This window comes from Saccopteryx bilineata, chromosome 10 (genome assembly GCF_036850765.1).
Source record: "Saccopteryx bilineata isolate mSacBil1 chromosome 10, mSacBil1_pri_phased_curated, whole genome shotgun sequence".
Lineage (NCBI taxonomy): Eukaryota > Metazoa > Chordata > Mammalia > Chiroptera > Emballonuridae > Saccopteryx > Saccopteryx bilineata.
The window spans coordinates 57,629,378-57,650,246 of record NC_089499.1 but is presented as its reverse complement, the minus strand read 5'-3'; the positions used below and the strand labels follow the sequence as shown (position 1 = coordinate 57,650,246).

The following is a 20,869-nucleotide window of genomic DNA, read 5'->3' as shown; positions in this document are numbered from 1 at the left end:
ACACCCCTGCAGTCCCTCCCAGGGTGGCCCTGGACATATGGTTGGTGGGAGCTGCTTCTTTAAATCTTTATCCTGGTTCTGGCCTCGAACTTACAGCTCTAGCCCAGGTAGGGCATGTCTTACCTCCGTCTTCCAGGAAATACTGCACAGACATTAACACCTTGGCCTGTGGTTGCAGGTCCAGCTGCAGGGGTGAGGGTAGAGTGTCAATGAGGGCAGGCCCAGGCCAAGCCAGATTCAGAACCAACCCCCATGGTTGGTCCCCCAAGGACAAGGGGGTCCTGGCAGCCCAGTAGGACACCTGTCCTGTCTGCCTGGTGTGGGCAGGGACAGGCCCCGCCCCTGAGCCCCGCCCCCCACAACCCACTCAGGGGTATTATTACCTTTAGGGAAGTGAAAGAATCCAGCCCACACCCAGCCTGGCCACATGGCCTGGGAACAAAATGGGAAGGGAAAGTCCCCACCCTCAACACTGCTGCCCCCTTAACAAGGAGACTAGAATGGAGACCCATCTCACCACATGCAGAGACAAAGGCGCATGCATACCAACACACCCATGGTAGTGCTGTCTGTTAGGGGTTCTCATGTCTAGTCTCCTCACATAAAACTGGCTAGTTCTGAGGGCAGGACCCCTCACCTCTCTAGGACCCAGTCCTGGTGACTCACATTGTCCCTGGGGTAACAGGCAGAGTGCTTAGCAAGTGTCTCTGCCTGACTGGTCGAAGGTCAGTAGAGCCCTAAGTCAACTTTTTCCTTGGCCCCCACCTTCAGCCCTTACCGGAGGCTGACCAGTTCTTTTCCCGTGAGGACATCTTGGCTGTAGAAGATCCTATGTAGCCCTAAGGGGAGCAGGGGATGCTCTGCCAGTGCTGGCATCCTGTGGCCACAGAGGCCACATGGCCACATGTGTGTACAGAGTCCCGGTTTGGCAAGTGAGTGGCAGGCCATCAGCCTTCCCCTTCTCCCACACCCTTGCTGTTGAAGATCATCACTGCTGTTCCCTAATGCCTGCCTGGGCCTGGAATATCTGCACATTCCAAACAGACCTGGGAATAATGGATGCCTCTGAGAAGGGGGCCTGGTGCCTGGGGTTAGGACCAGACACACCCTTACATACAGTCTGAAATGTTTTACTATTTTCACATCCTGACTTTACAAAATTAAAAGGGAAAGAATAGTTGCAATAACAAGGATGATTGTTTTTAGCACCCACCCTGTGCCTGGTTCTACAATTAGCCCTTTACACCCAGCTTGCTCCTTACATCTTAATAACCAGCACCGAGGTAGGGTCTTTTAGCAGCTTCTTCTTTTTACAGATTTGGAAACAGGGCCAGAGAAGCCGGGGTTTGATATATTGCAGAGCTGGGATTCAAACTCAGCTGTTCGGGTGCAAAGCTGCACCCTGCACACACGCGCGCACACACACACACACACACGCATGACCGCAGCTCGCCTGCCCCTCACCCAGAACTCAGCCTTGCCGTTGTTCTTCTTGCAGCGCTCGGCCAGCACTGACACGCCCACTGTCACCTCAGACACTGGGTCCTCAGCTGCCCGCATCAGCACAATCTGGATGACACGACCCTCATAGATGTGGGCATCAAATGAGGACTTCCACTCAGGGTACATGGTGGGCTTCTTCTGCACCAGTGTCTTCCCACGCTCTGCAATATGCACCAAGCTGGCCATATCAGGGTAGGGCCCCTCTGTCACTCCCTTCCCAGACTTCCCACAGCCTTCAGCTCTGACAGCATCTGCCTGGCTGTCTCCCTGCAGGCCTGCCATGGCTTCCCAGAGTCTTCAGGACTGAGTCCACTGCTCAGCCTGCACGACTGGGCTCTGCTCACCTCACCAGCCTCATCTCACTCACAACACACTCCAGAACACAGAACTGCTGGCAGCTCTTCTTGGGTGTCCTGCCAGGTCCTATCCCCAGGCCTTTGCTCCTGCTGTTCCCACTTCCTATGACCCTCTTCCTCCAGCCCTGCTTAGATGTGTCCCCTCATGCATTCCCCCTTCCCTGTGCATTCACTCAGTGAATGCATGCTGAGCACTCCCACATGCCAGCCACTGGACTAGAGGCAAGGAACACGGCCAAAAGAAAAGTTAAACTCAGTCTCAGGCAGAGACATGAGCCAATTCATGCCTCCAGTAAATGTTAAATCATAGCTATAATGAACTCGAAGTGGGCAAGGCCAGTGGTTCTAGACCACCCATGTCATTGGGCCTGCCCAGCCTAAGGGGTGGGAAGACTTCGTGGAAGAAGCTCAGCTGAGACTTCCAGGATGAGCCAGCATTCAACAAGTGAGGGTAGAAGCAAGAAGGAACAGCCTGAGATGTTCACATCTTCCCAGAAGACATCCCCACCCCCAGCCTAAGACAATATCTTCTCTCAGCTTCCCTTTCACAGGACTCACTGTCTGGCTCCCTCGTCTGATTGTGAGCCCCACAAGGGCAGGGCCAGCTCAAGCCTGGAGCACAGCAATGTCCTCGGTGCCCAGCACAGGGCCTGGCACAGATGGACACATGGAAACTGTTGATGGAACGGCCAATAGGGAAGAGCCAGAAGCCCCAATCCCCAGCTAGCGCTCCATGCAGCCAGTGCTGGAGGCATCATAGGCACTCAGAGGCCTCTGTTGTCCTGTTATCCCCAGCTGGACTGGGCAGGGAGATGAGGATGAGGAAGAGCAGGATCCCTCAGAGGTTTTGGGGAACTGGGGGAACAAGGCCTGGCCCCTGCCATTGCCTCCCGCTGGGGCTGGACTCACAGCCCCACTGGCTGCTGCCACCTCTCCAGGGTCCAGCCTCCAGCCCTACCTGTGCTGAGTGCCTCCTTCATCTTCACAGCACAGAAGGGCTGGCTTGCTTCGTCTGCAGCCTCCAGGGAGCCCAGCTCGTAGGAGTTGAAGGCGATGCGCAGGAATGGGGCCATGTTGAGGCCTGTGGAGAGGTTGTGGAGAAAGAAGGGGTAGGGCAGGCAGCAGGGCAGAGCCAGCCGGAGCAGCCCTGAGAGATGGTCAGGAATCTGCTCCCCCCAGGGCTCTCACAGCATTGGGTTTGGCCCACATGGTGCTTAAAATGCACTAATCCTAGTTGCCAATGTCAAAACTGAGAAGTTTTATGTGAGTCGAGACTCGTGGCATCCCTGGTTAAACTAGAAGATGGGATACCAGGCAAGAGCTGGATGGCATGGCTCCCTTGGTCGGGTACCCCTGCCAGTTCACTCTAGATAGAGACCCCTTTCACGCCTCTCCAAAACCTACCTGGGCCATGTGGGCATTTGAGTGTGTGACACTGCCCCTGCCCCAGTTGTTCATTTGCAAAGTCATTCAACGCCTCCTTTACTACCAAGATGAACACATCTACTACTATATGCCTGGTACACAGCACATACTGGCCAAGGTGTGAAGAAAAGTGACCCTCTCCTCCCCGCACACTTCTTGATTTTCACAATATTTTGCTCCTAAATACCCAGGTAGACAAGCTGGGTCAAGATAACTATCCCTACTTTACAAATGGGGAAACTGACTCTGAGGCCAAGGCAGAACCTAAAGCTAAAATTCCACTGATGAGCCACTCACTTCCTTCAGAGGCCAGGGCAGTGAAAGGACCCACCCACATCAGTGTCCCCGACACTTCTGAATAGGAGCCCCTTGGGGTCAGGGACCTCTTGCCTTCCTGGAAGGTTGCCTGCACTTCCTTTTTTCTTAATTTATTTTTGATTGATTGGTTGACTTGAGAAGAGATAGAGAGAGGTGCGGGGGAGAGGAAGGGAGAAAGAGAGAAAGAGAAACATCAATTTTGTTGTTCCACAAATTTATGCATCCATTGGTTCATTCTTGTATGTGCCCTGACTGGGGATTGAACCTGCAACCTTGGTATAGCAGGACAATGCTCTAACAAACTGAGCTACCTAGCTGGAGCCTGCCTGCACTTTCAAAAAATTATTTTCCAAATATAAAACTACTTTAATATTCAATGTAACACTGAATTTGCTTTTTAAACCACACAGGTTGGCCATACGCTACATCATTCCTCATGTTCCTCAAATCGAGGGTCACTAGAGAAGATGGCCCTGAGGGTCTTTCAGGCTGTCATTCATAAGAGATGCTCACATGTGCCAGCCCATGCTTGTACACTCATACACCTATTTGGACACTGGTTGCATGTCTAGGCCTCACAGAGGAGAGCGCTCCATAACCCTGGTTAAACGAACACTCACTCATGAATGTGCACACACATATGAACTTGTACTCTATCCAGAGCATTGCCAGGCAAGCAGGCCGGCAGAGGTGTGGGCTTGGACACACACTCCTACCCCCGCACATGTATGTGGACACATGTAGCAGCCACCCAGCCCAGGGACAGCTTCCCTGGCTCCCACAAGGCAGCCAGAGGAGCAGCTGTGTCTGCTGAGAGCTCCCAGCCCAGATGAGCTCACAGGAAACACTGACCTCATCCTGCAGCCCAGCCCAGTGGCCTGGCCAGTCCTCTGAGGCCAGCAGCCAGAACAAAGGGGAGGGACTATGAGGGGTAGACACCACCATGTCCCCTGCCTGGGCCTGGCTCCTACTCAGAGGGACTGAGAGGGGTGTGCAAACTCACATCTGAGCCCAGCCAGGCCAGATGCCATGACCTCTTCATAGAAGGGAGAGAGAGCCAGCTGTGGGCTGCCGCTGGCTCCTCTCGGGGCCAGAGCATGCATGAATGTGCAAGTTGGTGTGTATGAACAGGTGTGTGACTGCACTGCTGTGGAGACGTGTGTACCTGTGAGGACGTGGAGTGGGTGGCACATGGTGGGCACTCAGGTAATGTTGAAGTGAGTGACCTGCACAGGCCTGGCTGACAATGAGCATAGGAGTGTCTCAAAGCCTCAGACAAAAAGAACACTGTGTCCCTTCTGCCACCTTGCCTGTCCAATGCATGAAGCACCCAAGTGAGTGCTCCCTGGGGGCCAAAATGATCAGCAGGGCCCCTGCACAGCGCATGCTTGCTATACATCTACATCCACATTCCCCAGGCTAGAGCCCAGCAGACATGGCTCAGCTTCCTGCTTCCCAGCAAGATAACCTCGAGACTCAGGTGGGGCAATGACAGACTTTCTGAGGGTCTCAGATGATGAAGGTTGAGTGGCAAAGTGGGCATGGACAAAAGAGGAGTAGTTGTGTTGCAAGGGGCTTGACTCCTGGGGAGAAGAGGTCAGGACAGCCCCCAGTGGCAAAATGATAGTTAAGCTGCCTGGTGGCAACACCCTAATACCAATGATGCCCTGGCTGTGGGACTCCATGCAGGGCACTTGGCTTCTCTGAGTCTCGGTCAGTTCCCATCTTCCCTTTGAAGAATGGTCCCTTGGTGCAGGACTGTCACGATAAGAACTTGTGTAGGACAAGAGCCAACATCAGCCCCACAGGCCTCAGGGGGGGATCCCTTTAATGCTACCCCCCGTCTTGCTTGCAGCACCCTCTATCACCTGTGTACTTCCCTCCTCAGTTTAGGAAGTACACTTGCATCCCCCACTACCTCCACCCACCCACCAGCCTGAGAAGACAATTGAGCTCACTTCTCAGATAGGGCAACCAAGTCTCCAGCAACACAGAGCTGCCTCGCCCTGCAGCAGCTAGTGTGCCAAACACCTGCTGGCAGCTCCTCCTCCCCACTGCCTCCCCTTGGGGCCCAGCCCAGATGGCCCACAGACCATGATTTCCCCTGCCACCAGGTGGCCCCACAGGAGCTGCCCATGGGGACCACCCAGGTTACATGGAAGAGGGGTGTGGGGGTGTCAGAGAAGCCCTGGGGGGGTGAGGCAGAGCCCAGCCCTGCAGGCCGCCCTCAGGCTGTCCCCCCAGCTCTCCTCAGCCACACTCAGAGAAACTGCTGCTCAGTTAGCTAGAAGCCACTGGGGGAAAACCACAACCACAACGGGCCACAGCCCCAAACTGTACCACCAGGCCACAGTGCCACAAAGAGGGAGACCTTCTGGGACTCTTCAGCAGTAACCCCAGGATTAGGACACATAGCCCCAACTTCCTAGGACTAAAACTAGAGCATGGGCGCTGCCAGGCTCTACCACCTCCTCTACCCCAATCATACTGCCCGGACCTCAGAAGGGAGAGAGAGTCCATGAGCCAGCATCTTCCATCACTTTGAGACTTGGACAGGTCCTGGGTCCCTGCACACTAAGTCCCCCACTGCACAGTGGAACCAGACTCACCCACCTACCTTGCAGAGCATCTGAGCACTGGTGGGAAGGCCAGGGGGTAAAGTAATGGCACAAAAGCAAGGTGTGCCAACTATTTATAGCCCCATGCAAATAGGCCCATTCTCACAGGCCCCAGAGGAAGGCCACTGACTCAGCCTCATCGCTGCTCTGCAGGGCCATGGAAGTGGCAGGGGCCAGACCCTACACTAGGAGCCACCTGTGGGCTGCTAGTTTCTATTCTCCTACTTCTCCAGCCCACAGCAAAGGCAGCCCAATGAAACAGAAAGCACTGGACTTGGAGTCAAAGGGTCTGGGTATGATCTGAGTCTTCACTTGTAAGAAGTATCCCCTTCTAAGGCCAACAATGGACTAGATTAGCCCTATAATGGCATTAGCATGCTTTCTCTCTGTGCAGGTCCAGGAGATGGGTATTTCACTAATGAAAAAACAGGCTCAGAGAGGCTAAATGATTTGCCCAAGATTATAGAGCCAGTGCTGTACTTCCCCATGTATAAGACGCACCTTAATTTTGGGGCCTGAAATTTGAAAGAAAAAAAAAAGTATTACATAAAGTTATTGAACTCAAGTTTTATTCACCATAAAATTCATACAACTCCTCATCACTGTCAGAACTCCCATCCATTAGCTTGTCCTCATCTGTGTCTGATATCAAATCATTGTCTTCAACAATGAGCACAAAAACAAGCATGAAAAAGCGGAAAATGCAAGTAAAAAAAAATCTACAACCACTGTATAAGATGCATCCAGTTTTTAGACCCCCAATTTTTTCTTTAAAAAGGTGTGTCTTATACATGGGGACATATGGTAAGTGGTAGAAGAAGGATTCGAATCCAGGTCTGCCAGATGTTTGGCCCACATTCTTCCCAGTGTGCCACATCAATAAAGGTGAAGGGAACTAGAGGGCAGAAGTAGAGAGATAAGTGTGACAGGAGCAGCACGCCCATGTGGACAGAGAAAACAGGGGAGGACACCAGGAGACAGGCACCCCGTGCTTGACCAGAGTCTGTCCCCCCACCCCCTCCAGGCTGGTTGGTCCTAGGCCTAACCTTGAGGACCACACCCATTCTATACAAGGAGAGTGGTACAGACCCCTAAACTGCCGCCTTCTCTCCTGTCCCAGCAGCGTGGGCTAGCCTCCAGTTCTCAGAACCTGGGGAAGGCTTGGCCGTACTGGATTCTAGGCTCAGGGATCAAGGCTCTCCGGCCCTGCTCCCCACCCTGCCCCAGGCCAGCAGCCCAGAGGGAAGGAGAGGTGGTGCTTGGCCAGGCCAGAGCAGGCACGTACCTCCTCGGGGTGATAGAAGCCTGCTTCCAGCCAGCAGGCAAGGCTGATGTCAAGCTGACTGCACTGATTGGAGCTCCCAGGACAGAGGACAAGTACGCATGTTGTACATCCACACATGTGCATGTGTGTGTTGAAGCAAAGGAGACGGGAAAGCGGACAAAGCCTGAGCGGCGACACCGCCAGGAACAGAAATGCGTCTTCTACTTTTTCTACAACCATTTGTATGTTGTTTGGTAACATTTTTTTTTTAAGGTAAAAAAATGAAATCCAAAATATCTCCAGGAGATGGGCCTTCAGAGACTGACGTGCCCTCATAGAGGCAGAAACCGAGGACAATGAGGTCCCCTGGCTCACAGAGCTGACCTGGTCCCCTCCACCCCAGCCCTTCTCTGGCATTTAATTCTGCCTCACAGGCCACAGGGTGAAGTCCACTGGACAGAGGAGCCAAGGGGGCCCTGATAGGAAAGGCCTTGGCCAGGCTCCTGAAGTGTGTGTGAACATGCAGGGTCTGCCTCAGAAAGTCTGCCAGGCAAGCAAGACGGGCAGGCTGAGGTCCAGCAAACAAGGGGAACAGAGATCAGCTGAGGCCCCTGGGGGGTCTGAGGTCTGCTCTCTTAAACAGAACCCTGAGGAGCAGAGGATGGCTCTCCAATGCCACCCTCTCCACACATACCTGCCCAGACTTGGGGCAGCCCCTGCTGCCTGCCCATGGAAGGCACCACCAAGACAGGGTGGTGGCGGTATCAGATCAGACCCTTCTAGAGATGCAGACCCTGTTTGAACCTGTGAAGGTCCAGGCCACATAGGCCTTGAAGGATGAAGGAAGGAGGGAGCAGGCACCTGAGACCCAGGCAGTGAGAGAGAAGAAGAGTGAGCGGCAGTGTGATCAGCAGGAGGCAGCAGGGCTGGCCTGGCAGAGCTGCAACAGGGCAGGGGGGCCAGGTGTAGCAGAAGCTGCCAGGCTGGGCAGGCAGGAGGGCAGTAGCTTGGCTGGGAGGATGGCCTCTCCAGGCAGCCTTCCCCTACAGAAGCAAGTCAAGGAGGCCACAGGAGTTTCACAACCCAGGAAATGGGCCCAGCAAGAACAGGGGCTGGGGGAGGGTAAGGGCTAGCAAGACACTTCCAAGGTCCTCCACCAGGACCTGTGCCCTAGACCCCACGTGCCCAGCCCTGTCCTGGAAGAAGAACCAGCTGTGGTCTCAGGTCATGGCCAAGTTCCAGAGCAGGAGATACTCCCCACACCTGCTCATCCCCAGGACACATGCCTCATCCCAGAGCCAGGGCTCCTTCTCATGCCCTCCCTCACTCCATACACTGCCTAGACTCTCCACCCTCTCCCTGGGAGCCCCTACCACCTGTCACCACTCCTGTTCCCTCTTCCTGCAGCTTAGAACCTCTTGGGCTCTCATGACCTTGGAGAAAGCCCATGTCTAGCCTGGCCTTGGCCTCTGTTCTGCCTCAAGCCTCCCCTCTGGCTACTCCCGTTTTTACACAAGCAGCTCCCTTAGCCAGAATATCCTCCTGAATTCCTAGGCATCCTTCCAGACAGTTCTAAAGACTAGCCCTGGGCATCCTTCCTCAGTTCCCAGGAAGATACTTGCTTGCTTTCTGGTACCAGCTCCCTGCAGGTACCCTGGGATCCTGCTCCTGTGGAGGACTTGGGTCTGTTGTCTGGGCAGGATCTCGGCCTCTAACTCAGTTTTCTAGTCAAACACTGACTATCCTGAGGATATTAAAAAATTCCACTGATTGGCCAAAGCCAGCCCACGGAAATCAGATGGGAATCAGTGGAGAGGTGTGGGCAGTATGACTAAAATGTTTGCAATTGCAAAGGGGTGACAATACTGTACGCACCAATAAAAAACCTGGGCCCTCTGCCCCAAAAAACCCATGCATGAGATATCTGCACAACACGGGATGAGGGCTGTAGGTCCCAAAGGCCCAATCCAGCCCCAGGTCACCCAGAGCTCTCCTCAGTACCAGCCAGCGGGCACCACAGTGACAAGACACACCAGCTCTACGGAGCTCACAGCTTGGTGGGGACATCAATATGTAACTACAATATGTAACTACAGAGGCGGAGAGGACCACTGCTCAGTCAGTGAGCAGGATGAAGGGAATGAGAGGGGCTGGGGTTGCATGAGCACTGAGGTTCTGCTGGCTGGGGGTCACAGAACACTTCAGAGTGAGAGATGAGCAGAGGTGCCATGGGCCCAGCCAGCCAGAGGGTCAGGAAGTGTCTGAGAGGCAGAACGTGGGACCACCTGGCTGACACTGGCTCGCACCTGCCCCTGCCAGCATGAGTGGGGGTAGGACCTCCTTGGTGGTGTGGCCTACACCAGGCACAGGTTTTGAGTCATTTGCTTAGCTGTAGGATTGGGGGAGCACTTGGCTCGGCTAGAGGGAGGAACTTCTCAGTACCCCTGGGGGAGGAACAAAGGCCCCTTCATTGCAGGACTGCGGACAAGGGGGCCTCTGTGAGGAGCTGGGGTGAGGGGGTATGGCAGGGCCTCTGCCGGAATAACCACACACATGTGCACACACGGCACACCCACCAACCCAAACACACATTACACATGGGGAGCCCTGCTGGCAGCTGGACACACACACTGGCAGCTCTGCCCACAGGCACATACTGACTCCTATGACAATTCAGTGACACATACTGAGAATCACAACCCAACTCACAGGCTCACATATGTCAACAGACATCCAGGCCCACGCAGACCACACGGGACATTAATATCCTCATGTATTCACCTGCACAGGAAGATCCACATGCACACATGGTGCCAGAGCATACAATGTACACACAGGCAAAAAGATAAACAGCCTGGAAGGACCCACACATGCCTGTCTAGCTCTGGCCCCAGAAAACTTCAAATGTAGCTTTTTCTACCACAGCCCCTGGGGTGCAGTAGCGAGAGAGATAAGGGGGAGGAAAGGGCAGCTGGGTGTCAGGCAGGCTAGGCCTTCCCCTTGAGGGAGGCAGAGAAAGTCCCTCCTGGCCCAGATCGAAGTCCAAAGTGTCCAAGGAAGGAGTGTGTGAGTCAGGGAAGGAGTGGGCGGGTTAGGCTCACTGATGAGCAGGCCTCCTCCACCTACCTGTCTGAGGGGAAGTCAGCAGAGGCTAAGGAGGAGGCAGTCACAGGCCTGGCACACAGGAGAAGGGGAGGGCTTGAACCTGTGCAGGTGGAAAGGCTATGCCAGGCACCCCACACATGACCTCCATGGAGCTCCACACTCACTGGGCAGAAACTGACGGAGAGGTGGAGCAATTCATCCAAAGCCACAAAGCCAATGGAGCAGCCCCCAGGGGAAGGCTAAGAGGGACCCTCTGGTTCTGGCCCTAGAACTGTCCATCTGGCCTCCAGTGGGGCAAAGGAGAGTGCATATGGTTGGGGAGGGCAAGTTCCTTCACCAGTCCTCACAGAGATGGGCACCAAGTCTACTCCTCAGCCCTTTCGCACACCCATGGAGTCCTTCTCCTAGAATCCCATGGTTTTCCTGATTGTTGACAATTATCTTTGTATTTAGGAGAGAGCAAGGTGGCCACCTATGGCTTTCCCATCAACCCCACAAGGGGAGTGGGCCCAGATGATGCTTCTCCACTTTAGGAATCAGAGGCACTTTAGGGACCTCCCCACTTTGGAGAGAGGCAGGACTTGGGTGTGCCATCCCATAATGGGCAGTGAATAGAGAAACTGGACCTGGGTGTGGGCTGGACAGGTCTAGTTCAGATCTGGTCTGCCCTGGGTGCCCCGCGAACTTGGCCAAGGCACTATGGTGTCCTCTGTAAAAGGGAATGATCCTTCCCTGCCTAGTAGATTTCCCTGTGCTGAGTCCGGCTCCTGGTACCATTTCAGCTATTCCTGGTGATTACCTGGGCCTACAAACTTCCTTGGATCAGCGGGTAAAGAGGCTCTCTCAAGCCACCCAGCCCTGCCGTGACCTGCTTTGGTCTGCTGCTCTGGGAAGAGACCAGGCTGGGCAAAGGAAGCCTGAGTCCACTGGCAGACCCCAGGTCAGCTGCTGTCCCTCTCAGGTCCTCTCTATCTTGACAATGAATACTTCTAAGCTTTTTCCAGCCATGATACTTTAAGACCCTGCAATCTTCCTATCTTCCCCCACCCCACCAGCCCCCAGCACCCACAGCCCACACCAAGCAGACACCTGATCCAGCCTTGGGCCTTGGCGACTGGCTGCTCCACTGCACCTGTTTACCCAACACAGCCATAGACATGATCCAAAGCTTCCGAAGCTGTTGTGAAAACAGCAGCTCAGCCGCCACAAACCTGCCCTCTTGGGCACCTTGGCAGGGACCTTCAAGCGACAGCCATTTGGACCTGTACCGAGAGCCTCCACCAAAGGCTCACTTGAACACACTCCTCTCCAATCGAAGCTGACTTTCTTGACTTTCAGCCCAGACCATCCTGAACCCACCTGCCTCCCTGACCTCACCACACTCTAGACCAGGGGTCTCAAACTCGCGGCCCGCCGAACAATTTTGTGCGGCCCGCAGACTAATCCACGAAGTTCAAAATATTTTGGATAAAATTAAGTAAGCCTAGGGGCCTACTTGTATTTTTCATTTCTCTAGCATCCTAGCTAGATATTAGCTTAGTTAATAGCAGTTGTGCTGCAAACTACAGTTTCTGGTCGTTTTGTGACACTGAGTAAACTGCATGTACGATTGTGCTTGTTGTACTGATTTTTTTTTGTTTTCAACTGCAGTGAGAAAAGTGTTGCGTAACAGTTGCCTTTTGTAGACCTAGTGCGGCCCGCCAAACAGCTGTGATCTTGCTCTGCGGCCCACATGCTGAGTTGAGTTTGAGACCCCTGCTCTAGAGGTACTCAAACACATCCAAAACAGACCTTCTGATGTTTCCACACACAAGTGCCCATCTGCTAGCAGCACCCTTGTGTGCCCAGTTATTCAGGCTGAACATGTAGGGGGTCATATTCCTCTTCCTTCTTCCTTCCCGCACAGCCATACTATAATTTCTGTCTCTGCGGTCTGTCCTGAAGTCCTCTCTTCTCTCCACCTGCTGCCCCCATCCTGGCACCACCACTGCCCCCAGGCTCTGCACCTGCCTGCTCTCTGCTCTCCATCTTCTGCTCCAGCCCCCACAGAAGGACTCCTTCTGCCCCAGCGACTAGGTGGGTCTTTTAAGATCTCATCACCCTTGCCTAAATCCCCAGTTTTCCCCGTTTTCCTTCTGATAAGCCCAGACTCCTCTCCCTGGCCTGCCCCACCCAGCCTGCCCTCATAACCTCCCTGACCTCCTCAGCCACTGTCTTCCTTCACTCCTCTGTCCCAGTCACAACGGCCCTTTCAGTTCCCGGAGCAGATAAGTTCCATCCCACTTCGGGATGGAACACAGCCTCTGTGTTTGCTGTTGCATCTTCTGGCCTTCTTCCCCAAAATATACACTGGCTACTTCTCACCATTCAGGTCTCAAATGGATACTCCCTGTTCTGCCCATTTCACAGATGAGGCAACTGAGGCTCATAGGAGTCTGGTCCATGGCTCAAGAGTATACAGTCAGTAAACATCCAACAAGAATTTTAACCCAGGTCTGTCTGATGCCTGCAGAGGTCTTCTCCTAAAACCTTCAGGATGCCCTTACTCACACTCTTAGCCAGGGTCTCTCCCAATCACCAGCTCACTAGCCTTTCAGCCCTGCCAACTACCCCACCATCATTACCATCCCCACACCCAAGGTCCCCAGACTCTTGGCCCTGGATATCAAAAGCCAAAGCTCAGCCCAACCCTCACTGGGCTGACCTGCATGTCCCTGGGACAGGCAGATCCCTGCCATTCACTGGCATTTGTCAAGGTTGTATGTGCACGGGGCACTTCTAGCTTCCCCCACTCCTTTAGCCTCCATCAGCCGCAGATGTCCGCCCACATCCCCAGCCCAAAGGCTGACTCCAGGGGCCTAAAGAGTAGGCAGGCTAGCAGGAGGGCTCAACATCCACCCCCTCATTGCCAGCTTCAGCTCTCTAAGCCCAATGTCCTGGTGGGGGAGGGGACCCAAGGGAGGCCTGAGGAGGCAGAAGGCAGCTGCAGACTTTCCCTTCTATTTGTCATGAGATCAATTTTCTTCCTTTGAAAGAAGGACAGGAGGGGTCTGGGCTGCTGAGTGGGCAGTACCGCTCCACCCTGGAGCTATTCTTCTCAGAGGACATGGGACCTACTGAACCCACGGAGCCCTGCCCACCCTGCAGCATTGCCTCTGCAGGCAGAATCGAGGGAGGGGGCATGAGGGAGCCCAGAGACCTGGTTCTCAGCCAGGCTTTGCAGCTAGCTACGTGGTCCTGTGACATTGGGCCAATGCCCAGGCCTTCTGACATAACAATCTCATCATCAGTACCACTTGCTGTTTTTTGAACAGTCACCATGAACCAGGTGTTAAGAGCTTTGCATGACTACACTTTCTACTACTTTAACAATAGGAATATGCCAGGCACAGTGCTAGCTATTTTGCCTACATTATCTGCTGTTTCTGGCACAACCCCATAAAGATAGATGCTATCATTTTCTCATTTGTTTGCAGGGGGCAGGGGGGGATGAGGGACTACTGAGGCACTGGGCATCAGAGCCACTTGCCCAGGTTCATTCATACAGCTGCTTAGAGCTGCTTCATCCCAGAGATGCAGCCCATCAGTAGCCACTCACCACAAGGGGGCTGTGCCAGATCTAATGTTCTGAGCCTTGGTTTGGAGCAAGACAGGAGCTAGGATTGTGGGGACTGTGGAGGGCTTCACGGTGGAGGGCTCCCTGAACCTCTGTCAAGGTCTGGGCAGTGTGGACAGTGTAAAGTCTGGTCAGTAGGCTTAATTCACTGGCCAGACGCTGCTCTCCTTGCAGGCAAGGCCAGGCAGGGCAAACCACAGACGGAGGGCTGGTCAGTCCCACTCTGAAACCACTTCCTGGGCAGCGCAGAGGAAGTGAGCCTCCGGAAACACCTCGGACAGATGGCCTCTGCCCTGGGCCCAGGCCTTGGAAAGGGAGCAGAGTGCCCAAGGAGAAGTACCCTTTCTGCCTTCCAGTCCTCCATCTCCACTAGGCATGGACACTGTGGGAGACTGAAGAGGTGACAGGACCTCCACTCGCCTGTGAGCACCTTGGCCCAATGACCACAAGCAGCCCACTTCCTCCTCTGTGGCAGCAGCCACAAACGGTGCCAGCACAGCTGACACGGCCCCTCCCCCACACCCTTGCTCCCCCATCTCCAATGAGAAGCCGTGGTCAGTCTGGAGGACTGGGTAGGACAGGTAGTAAATGCCTGGGCAGAGCCCATCTTCCATTGTGACCCAGCCCCCTGGAGCACCTGTGTTCACAGCCACACCTTAAACCACACTCAGTGTCAGACACAAGCTGGGTTGTGACCTTAACCAAGGACCGCCCCCCCCCCGTTCCTGACCCAGAACGGGCACAGTGCGGTGTGTGTGGGCAGGCATTTGAGTGCGTGGTGACTGGGTGAGCATGAGTGCACGTTTGAGCATGCCTGTGGGTGAGTGCATAGGAACATCTGTGTGTGTATGTGCGCAGGCGCATGTGCGCCTGTGGGCATGGATGTCAAGTGCAGCCTCAGTTTCTGTATCCCAGTGTGAGTATATGTCTATGCTGGCTAAGTAGGTGATGTTTGAGAGTTGAAAGTGAGTTGACACTAAGGCTACTTAATTAACAGGGAATGAGGCTCAGTGCTGGAAGAGCACTGACCCCTGAACTCAGGTGGCGTAAGCCCCAGCCAGCCAAGGGCACTCTACCTCTTCCCCACCAGATATGCGGGTAGACTAAATAAACAGAGACCCAGGGGAGACCCTGTTTCCGTTCAGTTCCCGTTCCCACCCATGCACACCTCCCCCCAGTTAGGCCCACTTGTTTATTTACCCCCAAGACCACTCCTCCCCACTGTCACTCCCTAGGTCTGTGCCTTCAGCATCTCCTGCCATGCCCCCAGAATCCTGCTCACTGGGCTCTGGACATGCAATGGGCAACTCACAGGGTTGTCTTCAGGTGCAATGGGCAACTGAGGGCTGAAGGAGGCAAAGCTGGCCCCAAAGAAAAGAATTTCTAGCTTTATGAGGGGCCTCAGAGACTACAGCCTTCTTCAATATTCGTTAGTGACTCTGCCCAACTCACCTTGCATCTGGAGGTTGGGAGGAAGATTTAGAATTGAGTCCCTCCTCTGGCTCCAGAGAGGCTGAGAAAATGTAGGAATGGGTATAGAAGAGAGCTCAGGATCTGGAAGAATTTGTTCCATTCCCAGCTCAGTGTCCCACCCACTATAGGACTCAGGGAAAACCTCAATTTCCCTGTGTGATGAGGACAGCCCGAAGCAGAGATAAGCAACCATGGAAAAGCTGATACATCCACCTTCAACCCTGGGCTCACACACCACCTTCTCTCTAACTTACCAGCAAACTGTCACCATTCCTTACACCAAACCACTGCTGGGCTCCAGGTCTCTGAGCATCAAGGTCAAAGCCTTTACTGGGCCAGTCAGTTCCAGGCAGGGAGCACTCATATGCAGGGCAAACTGCTACCCTTTCTGGGCACCCAGACCCCACAGTCAAACCAAGGACTCTAGGTGCCCTGCCCCACCCCCCCTAAACCAAGTCCCAGAGAGGAAGGGGAGGAGCAGAGCACAAAAGGAAAGTCTACCCTACCCACTGTCTATCTGTCCAAGAGGATCTAGTCTTACCAGGGGCTCTTGGCTCTCCCTTGACCTTAGTCCTGGCTCCTGCTGCCGCTACCACCACACAACAACCACCAGAGACAGGCCTGCTGCCCTCACCTGGGCCAACTACCTGCAGACCGGCAGGTACAAAAAAAAGAGCTTCTCCCCTGCATGACCAACAGAAGTATGGCTCAGCCTTGTCTGATTCTAAAACTTCAGGTCTCTTCGAACTTGACTTTCTCTTCTGTGAAATAGGGTGTTGGGCCCAATTTTTGCAGGCTACATACAGAAGCAGTAAGAAATTTGTTCCTAATCCTCCTGTCTGTGATAGGTTACCCTGTGACCTGTGAGAACTAGGGTGCAACTGGCTACCGTTACAATTGCTCTGAGCCTTAGTTTGTTTCATCCTCAAAACGGGGAGAATACATCTTTCCAGGTGGTTCAGAGGCTCCAATGATGTGGCATGCCAGCTCCTGTGCAGGACTCAAATTGAGAGTGCCAAATGAGTAGTGACACTTTTTGTTCCTTGTTTTACATGGTCTAGTTGAGGTAATTCTCATATTACTGCTGTGCCCATTATACACCTAAAAAACCGAAGCCCACCTGACCTGTGGTGGCACAGTAGATAAAGCATCAACCTGGAATGCTGAGGTTGCCAGTTCAAAACCCCAGACTTGCCCGGTTAAGGCACTTATGAGAAGCAACTATGAGTTGATGCTTCCCGTTCTTCCCCCACTCCGCCTTTCTCTCTCTTTCTCCTCTCTCTAAAATAAACAAAAACCCTAAAACAACAACAACAAAAGGCCCATAGAGATCCTGAAGGAAGAAATGGCAAAGGCAGCAAGGTCCCCTGGTGCCTGAGTACTTTTTCTTTAGGCCAGGGTTCCATAAACCTCCCTCCCCCCACAGATGTGCAGCTGTGAGCCCCTCTTCCAGCTGAAGACCCCTATTACCATTTCCTGGGGCCTCAGGCACCTTTAGGCTTTATCTTTTTGTCTGTATTTTAAGTTATTTCTAATTTCAATTTAAACGCCAATTAGCTACACCAGCTAAATGGTGTCAATGACCTGCAGTCACAGCTCCAAATCAAGCTCCCCCCAACACACACACACTAATCTCTCCCCCGCCACTACCACTGAGACTGGGGGAGGGTGGGTAGCTGTCATATGGGATGAACAGGACTAGATGTTGGTGGGTGCTCTGTCAGCTGTCTTCCCTCCCACAAGCAGTCTGGTCAAGGATATGGGCGGGGGCAACAGACACATCATCAGCAAGAAATTGGGTTGGGGGACTATCTAGGCTTTTATTAGTCCCAGCTCCAAGGAGAGTTAGAAAAAAGTTTTAAGTGGTCACCACATAAGATTTAACATGTGCTGAGCTCTCATTATGGGTCAAAGTTGTGCTAACAGACATTTGACACAGGACCTCTAGTCCTCACAACTTTCTCCCTTCAGCAAATAAAGAAACAGCTTTAAAGAAGCCTAGCTCCAGTCTTTTGCTCTTAATAGTGATTTCTGTGCCCTTCTTTCTTGGGTCCAGAGTCCGAGGTATTGGTCACAACACTACAAACCCCAAGCTTTGCCATCTGCTATCTGTCAACCTGGGGGGAGTAGAGGAGAGTGAGAGAAGGAAGCCTCCTCCTCTCCCCAGGGGCCAGGGCTGGGTGTGAGTGTGCTACATGCACACCCAAACCCTCACAGCCTCCCACGTACACACACACACACACACACACACACACACACACACACACGGCTCTCACCTTCCCACCCAGCACTGTCACCCAGGGTGCAGGCAACACACACCTTGTTTCATCCCCTCCTGCTCCTGACACCCACGCCTAAGCACTCTCGGTTCCCCACAATCAGTTACTCCCCTAGTACATATACTCACAGTTTCATACAGTCAGACTGTGAGTCTCACCCCCAGCCCCAGTCCCAGTCCCGTCACACCCCAGATCCCCACCCTACAGTCAGATACAGCTGTCTAAACACCTCCACGTCTCTCACACACACACACACACACACACACACACACACACCCTCTGCCCTCTGCTGGCCTATCCACTGCACCCCACCTCAGTCCACAGCAGCAACGAGGAAACCCAAGGGACCAGTCCCCTCCCTTGGTGACCAGGTCAGCCTGATTACAATGACTTGGTGGTAGAAAGAGAGAAAGAACAATGTGAGAGCACACACACATACACATACTCACATAGACACACACAGGAGCCTGGTGGGCTGGCACCCTAACACTATGGGCTTCCACAATTGAAAGCTTGAATGTACTCATTGCTAGTGGGTCACCACTGTGCAACATAAACATAGGACTCTCCCAGTCACACAGGGATGCACACATGGGCACACAAAGACACATACACACCAATACCTAGAGGGGAGTCTGGTGATAAAGAACACACCAAGACACAGCACACACACAGCCTCAGAACACCCAAACATACATACACACACACACACACACACACACACACACACACACTGGCAAACTGCACATATGAAAAAGGACACATAGGGGCAAGTTCCAGACAGTGACAACACCCAAGCAGACACAGACACACAACATACCTACAAGCCCAGATATGGAGGAATCAGCTCAAGGAGAGAAGATCCATCCATACAAGTGGAAACTCGCATCAAGTCTTTCTGATCAGGTTTAAGTGAGGAGCTCAGTGAGGGATTTGGGGAAGTGGAGCAATACTGTCCGTGCCCACCTCCTGCCTCTTCACCCTGGTTCTCTCCACCACCTCCCCTCACCTGGCTGGGCCCCCAAGGGCGTGGCGTCTGGATTGGGTAGAGGCCTGGGGCAGACAGGTACTGGAAGGGGCCACCATGGTAGGGGGCTCAGAGAAGCCAAAGGGCAGGGACGGAAGGAGGGGTGGAAACGAGGAGCCACGCCCAGCCCGGAGACAGATGGAGAGACCGAGAGACACCGAGACTGAACGGAGATAGAGCAAGAAGGAGGCGCCGCGCGGGCCAGGCAGGGACCCAGGGGCGGGAGGCGAGGCCCGGCGGGCGGGCGGCCTGGCCTGGGTCCCGCAGTAAAAAAAGAGGCGCGGGGCAGGCTGGGGATGGCGAGCGTGGGCCGGGGGCGCGGCTCGAGAACAGTATCTAGGGGGCGGTGGGAGGTGGGTTGGGTGGGGCGATGGGGCAAGCGAAGGGCGAAGGACAGACAGGGACTAAGGAGAGGCGGGAGGGCGAATCTAGAGGGGATAGGGATAAATGGCCGGAGAGAGGGCCCCAGAGATTCGGGAGGGACAGGCGGACGCTCGGAGGAGCTGGGGACAGAGGCGGGTAGAGGGGCCAGGCGCACAAAGACGGACGAGAGGGCCTCCCTACGGTGAACGGAGCAACAGACAGACAGACTCGGGGGCCGGAGGCACCGGCGGGTCCCGGAGCGCCGCAGGACTTTATCTGGCCGCGGCTCAGTTTCTCAGTTTCGGAAACGGGAACCGGAGCGAGAAGGGACAAGGGAGGGGCGGCGCGCCCTCGGGGTAGCCCTGATCCCACGTCCGGGCCCCGCACTCACCTCCAGGCGCACAGCCAGGCGTCAGGGGTCGCGGTGGCTAGGGTCCCGCTCCCAGCGCGGCTCCTGGGCGTGCGCGCTGACGGGAGTCTGCGGGACCCCGACCCGGACGGGCCGGGCGGCCACTGAAGTATCCTCCGGACCTCGGCGCCGCGGGCGGGGGCTGGTGGTCTCTTCGGGGATCTCAGGGAAGCCACCCCCTACTCCAGCGCCGCTGCACACGGAAGTGCAAAGGGGCGGGGCGGCGCAACCTCACCCAGGTGCCGGCCCGGCCCCGCCCCCGCTTAGGGCCTGCCCCTCGAAAACCCCGCCTCCGCCCGCCCAGAGCCTGGGGTCCCGCGCCTCCACCTCTCTGCGCGGGTCACTCAGCATCTGGGCCTCTCTTCCCTTAAGGAACACCTCGTCCCCCGCCCCCATCAGTGCGTGCACCAGCCCTTAAAAGAGGCCCCATTTTTCCGAGAACACTGAGGCTCGGGCAAGGGGGGCGCTGCCCTCTCCTCTAGCCCAACTCACCCGACCGGGGTTCCCCTGATCCTGGCACCCACGCCTGGGACTCCCCACCGGCCAGCTGGTCCGCCTCGCCTGGCCTCTCTCTTTCTCTTCCTGTTGGCTAGAGTGCGGACGCGGCCGGGCTCGGTGCCGGCCTCCAAGCCAGATAGTCTCAGCCTTGCCCTTAGATGAGATGGGAAGACTCCAGAGCGGGAGGTTCTATCTGGCCTGCCGCTGCTGGTCAGGTAATTCTGAGAGCAGCCCCTACCCTGATCTACGGGTCGTCCGCTCTCCTGGCCCGGCTTTCCACTGCTCTCCGAGGCCCCTGGCAGGCGCCTAAGCTTCCTTCCCAGGCTTGGTTCTTGGCGGCCAAGCATAATCCATTCATTCATTCATTCACTAAGTATTCCTTGGGCTGAAGTCTAAGGAAGGAGTGGGACCCAGGGAGTCTACTTCCCTGCCCCTGCCCCCAAAGCTCAGAAAGCCAAGACATTGGCTATATACTCTAAAAGAAATGTTACTTTCCAGAGACAGAGAAGTGGGTTCCAGGTCCCAGGACCCCTGGGGGACCACCTAGAGGAGATGAGGAGAGTCCAGACAGCTCTTTTTAGTTGAAACCTAAGGAATAAAAATGGACGGCAATTC

At 54.6% G+C, this 20,869-nt stretch overlaps 1 protein-coding gene across 2 annotated transcripts in view; it reads right to left on the bottom strand.

The window, feature by feature from the left end:
• PRKCD (protein kinase C delta) overlaps positions 1-19,968 on the bottom strand; it is a 30,786-nt gene extending 10,818 nt beyond the window's left edge. For both annotated transcript variants that reach the window (XM_066244904.1, XM_066244905.1), the window contains exons 1-4: positions 19,739-19,968; positions 2,818-2,940; positions 1,465-1,664; positions 124-184 (exon numbers count right to left, since the gene is read on the bottom strand). In XM_066244904.1, the coding sequence (XP_066101001.1) occupies positions 124-184; positions 1,465-1,664; positions 2,818-2,932 (376 nt within the window). In that variant the 5' untranslated portion in view covers positions 2,933-2,940; positions 19,739-19,968. The remainder of the gene's footprint in view (positions 1-123; positions 185-1,464; positions 1,665-2,817; positions 2,941-19,738) is intronic.
• Between the last annotated feature and the right edge of the window lie 901 nt (positions 19,969-20,869).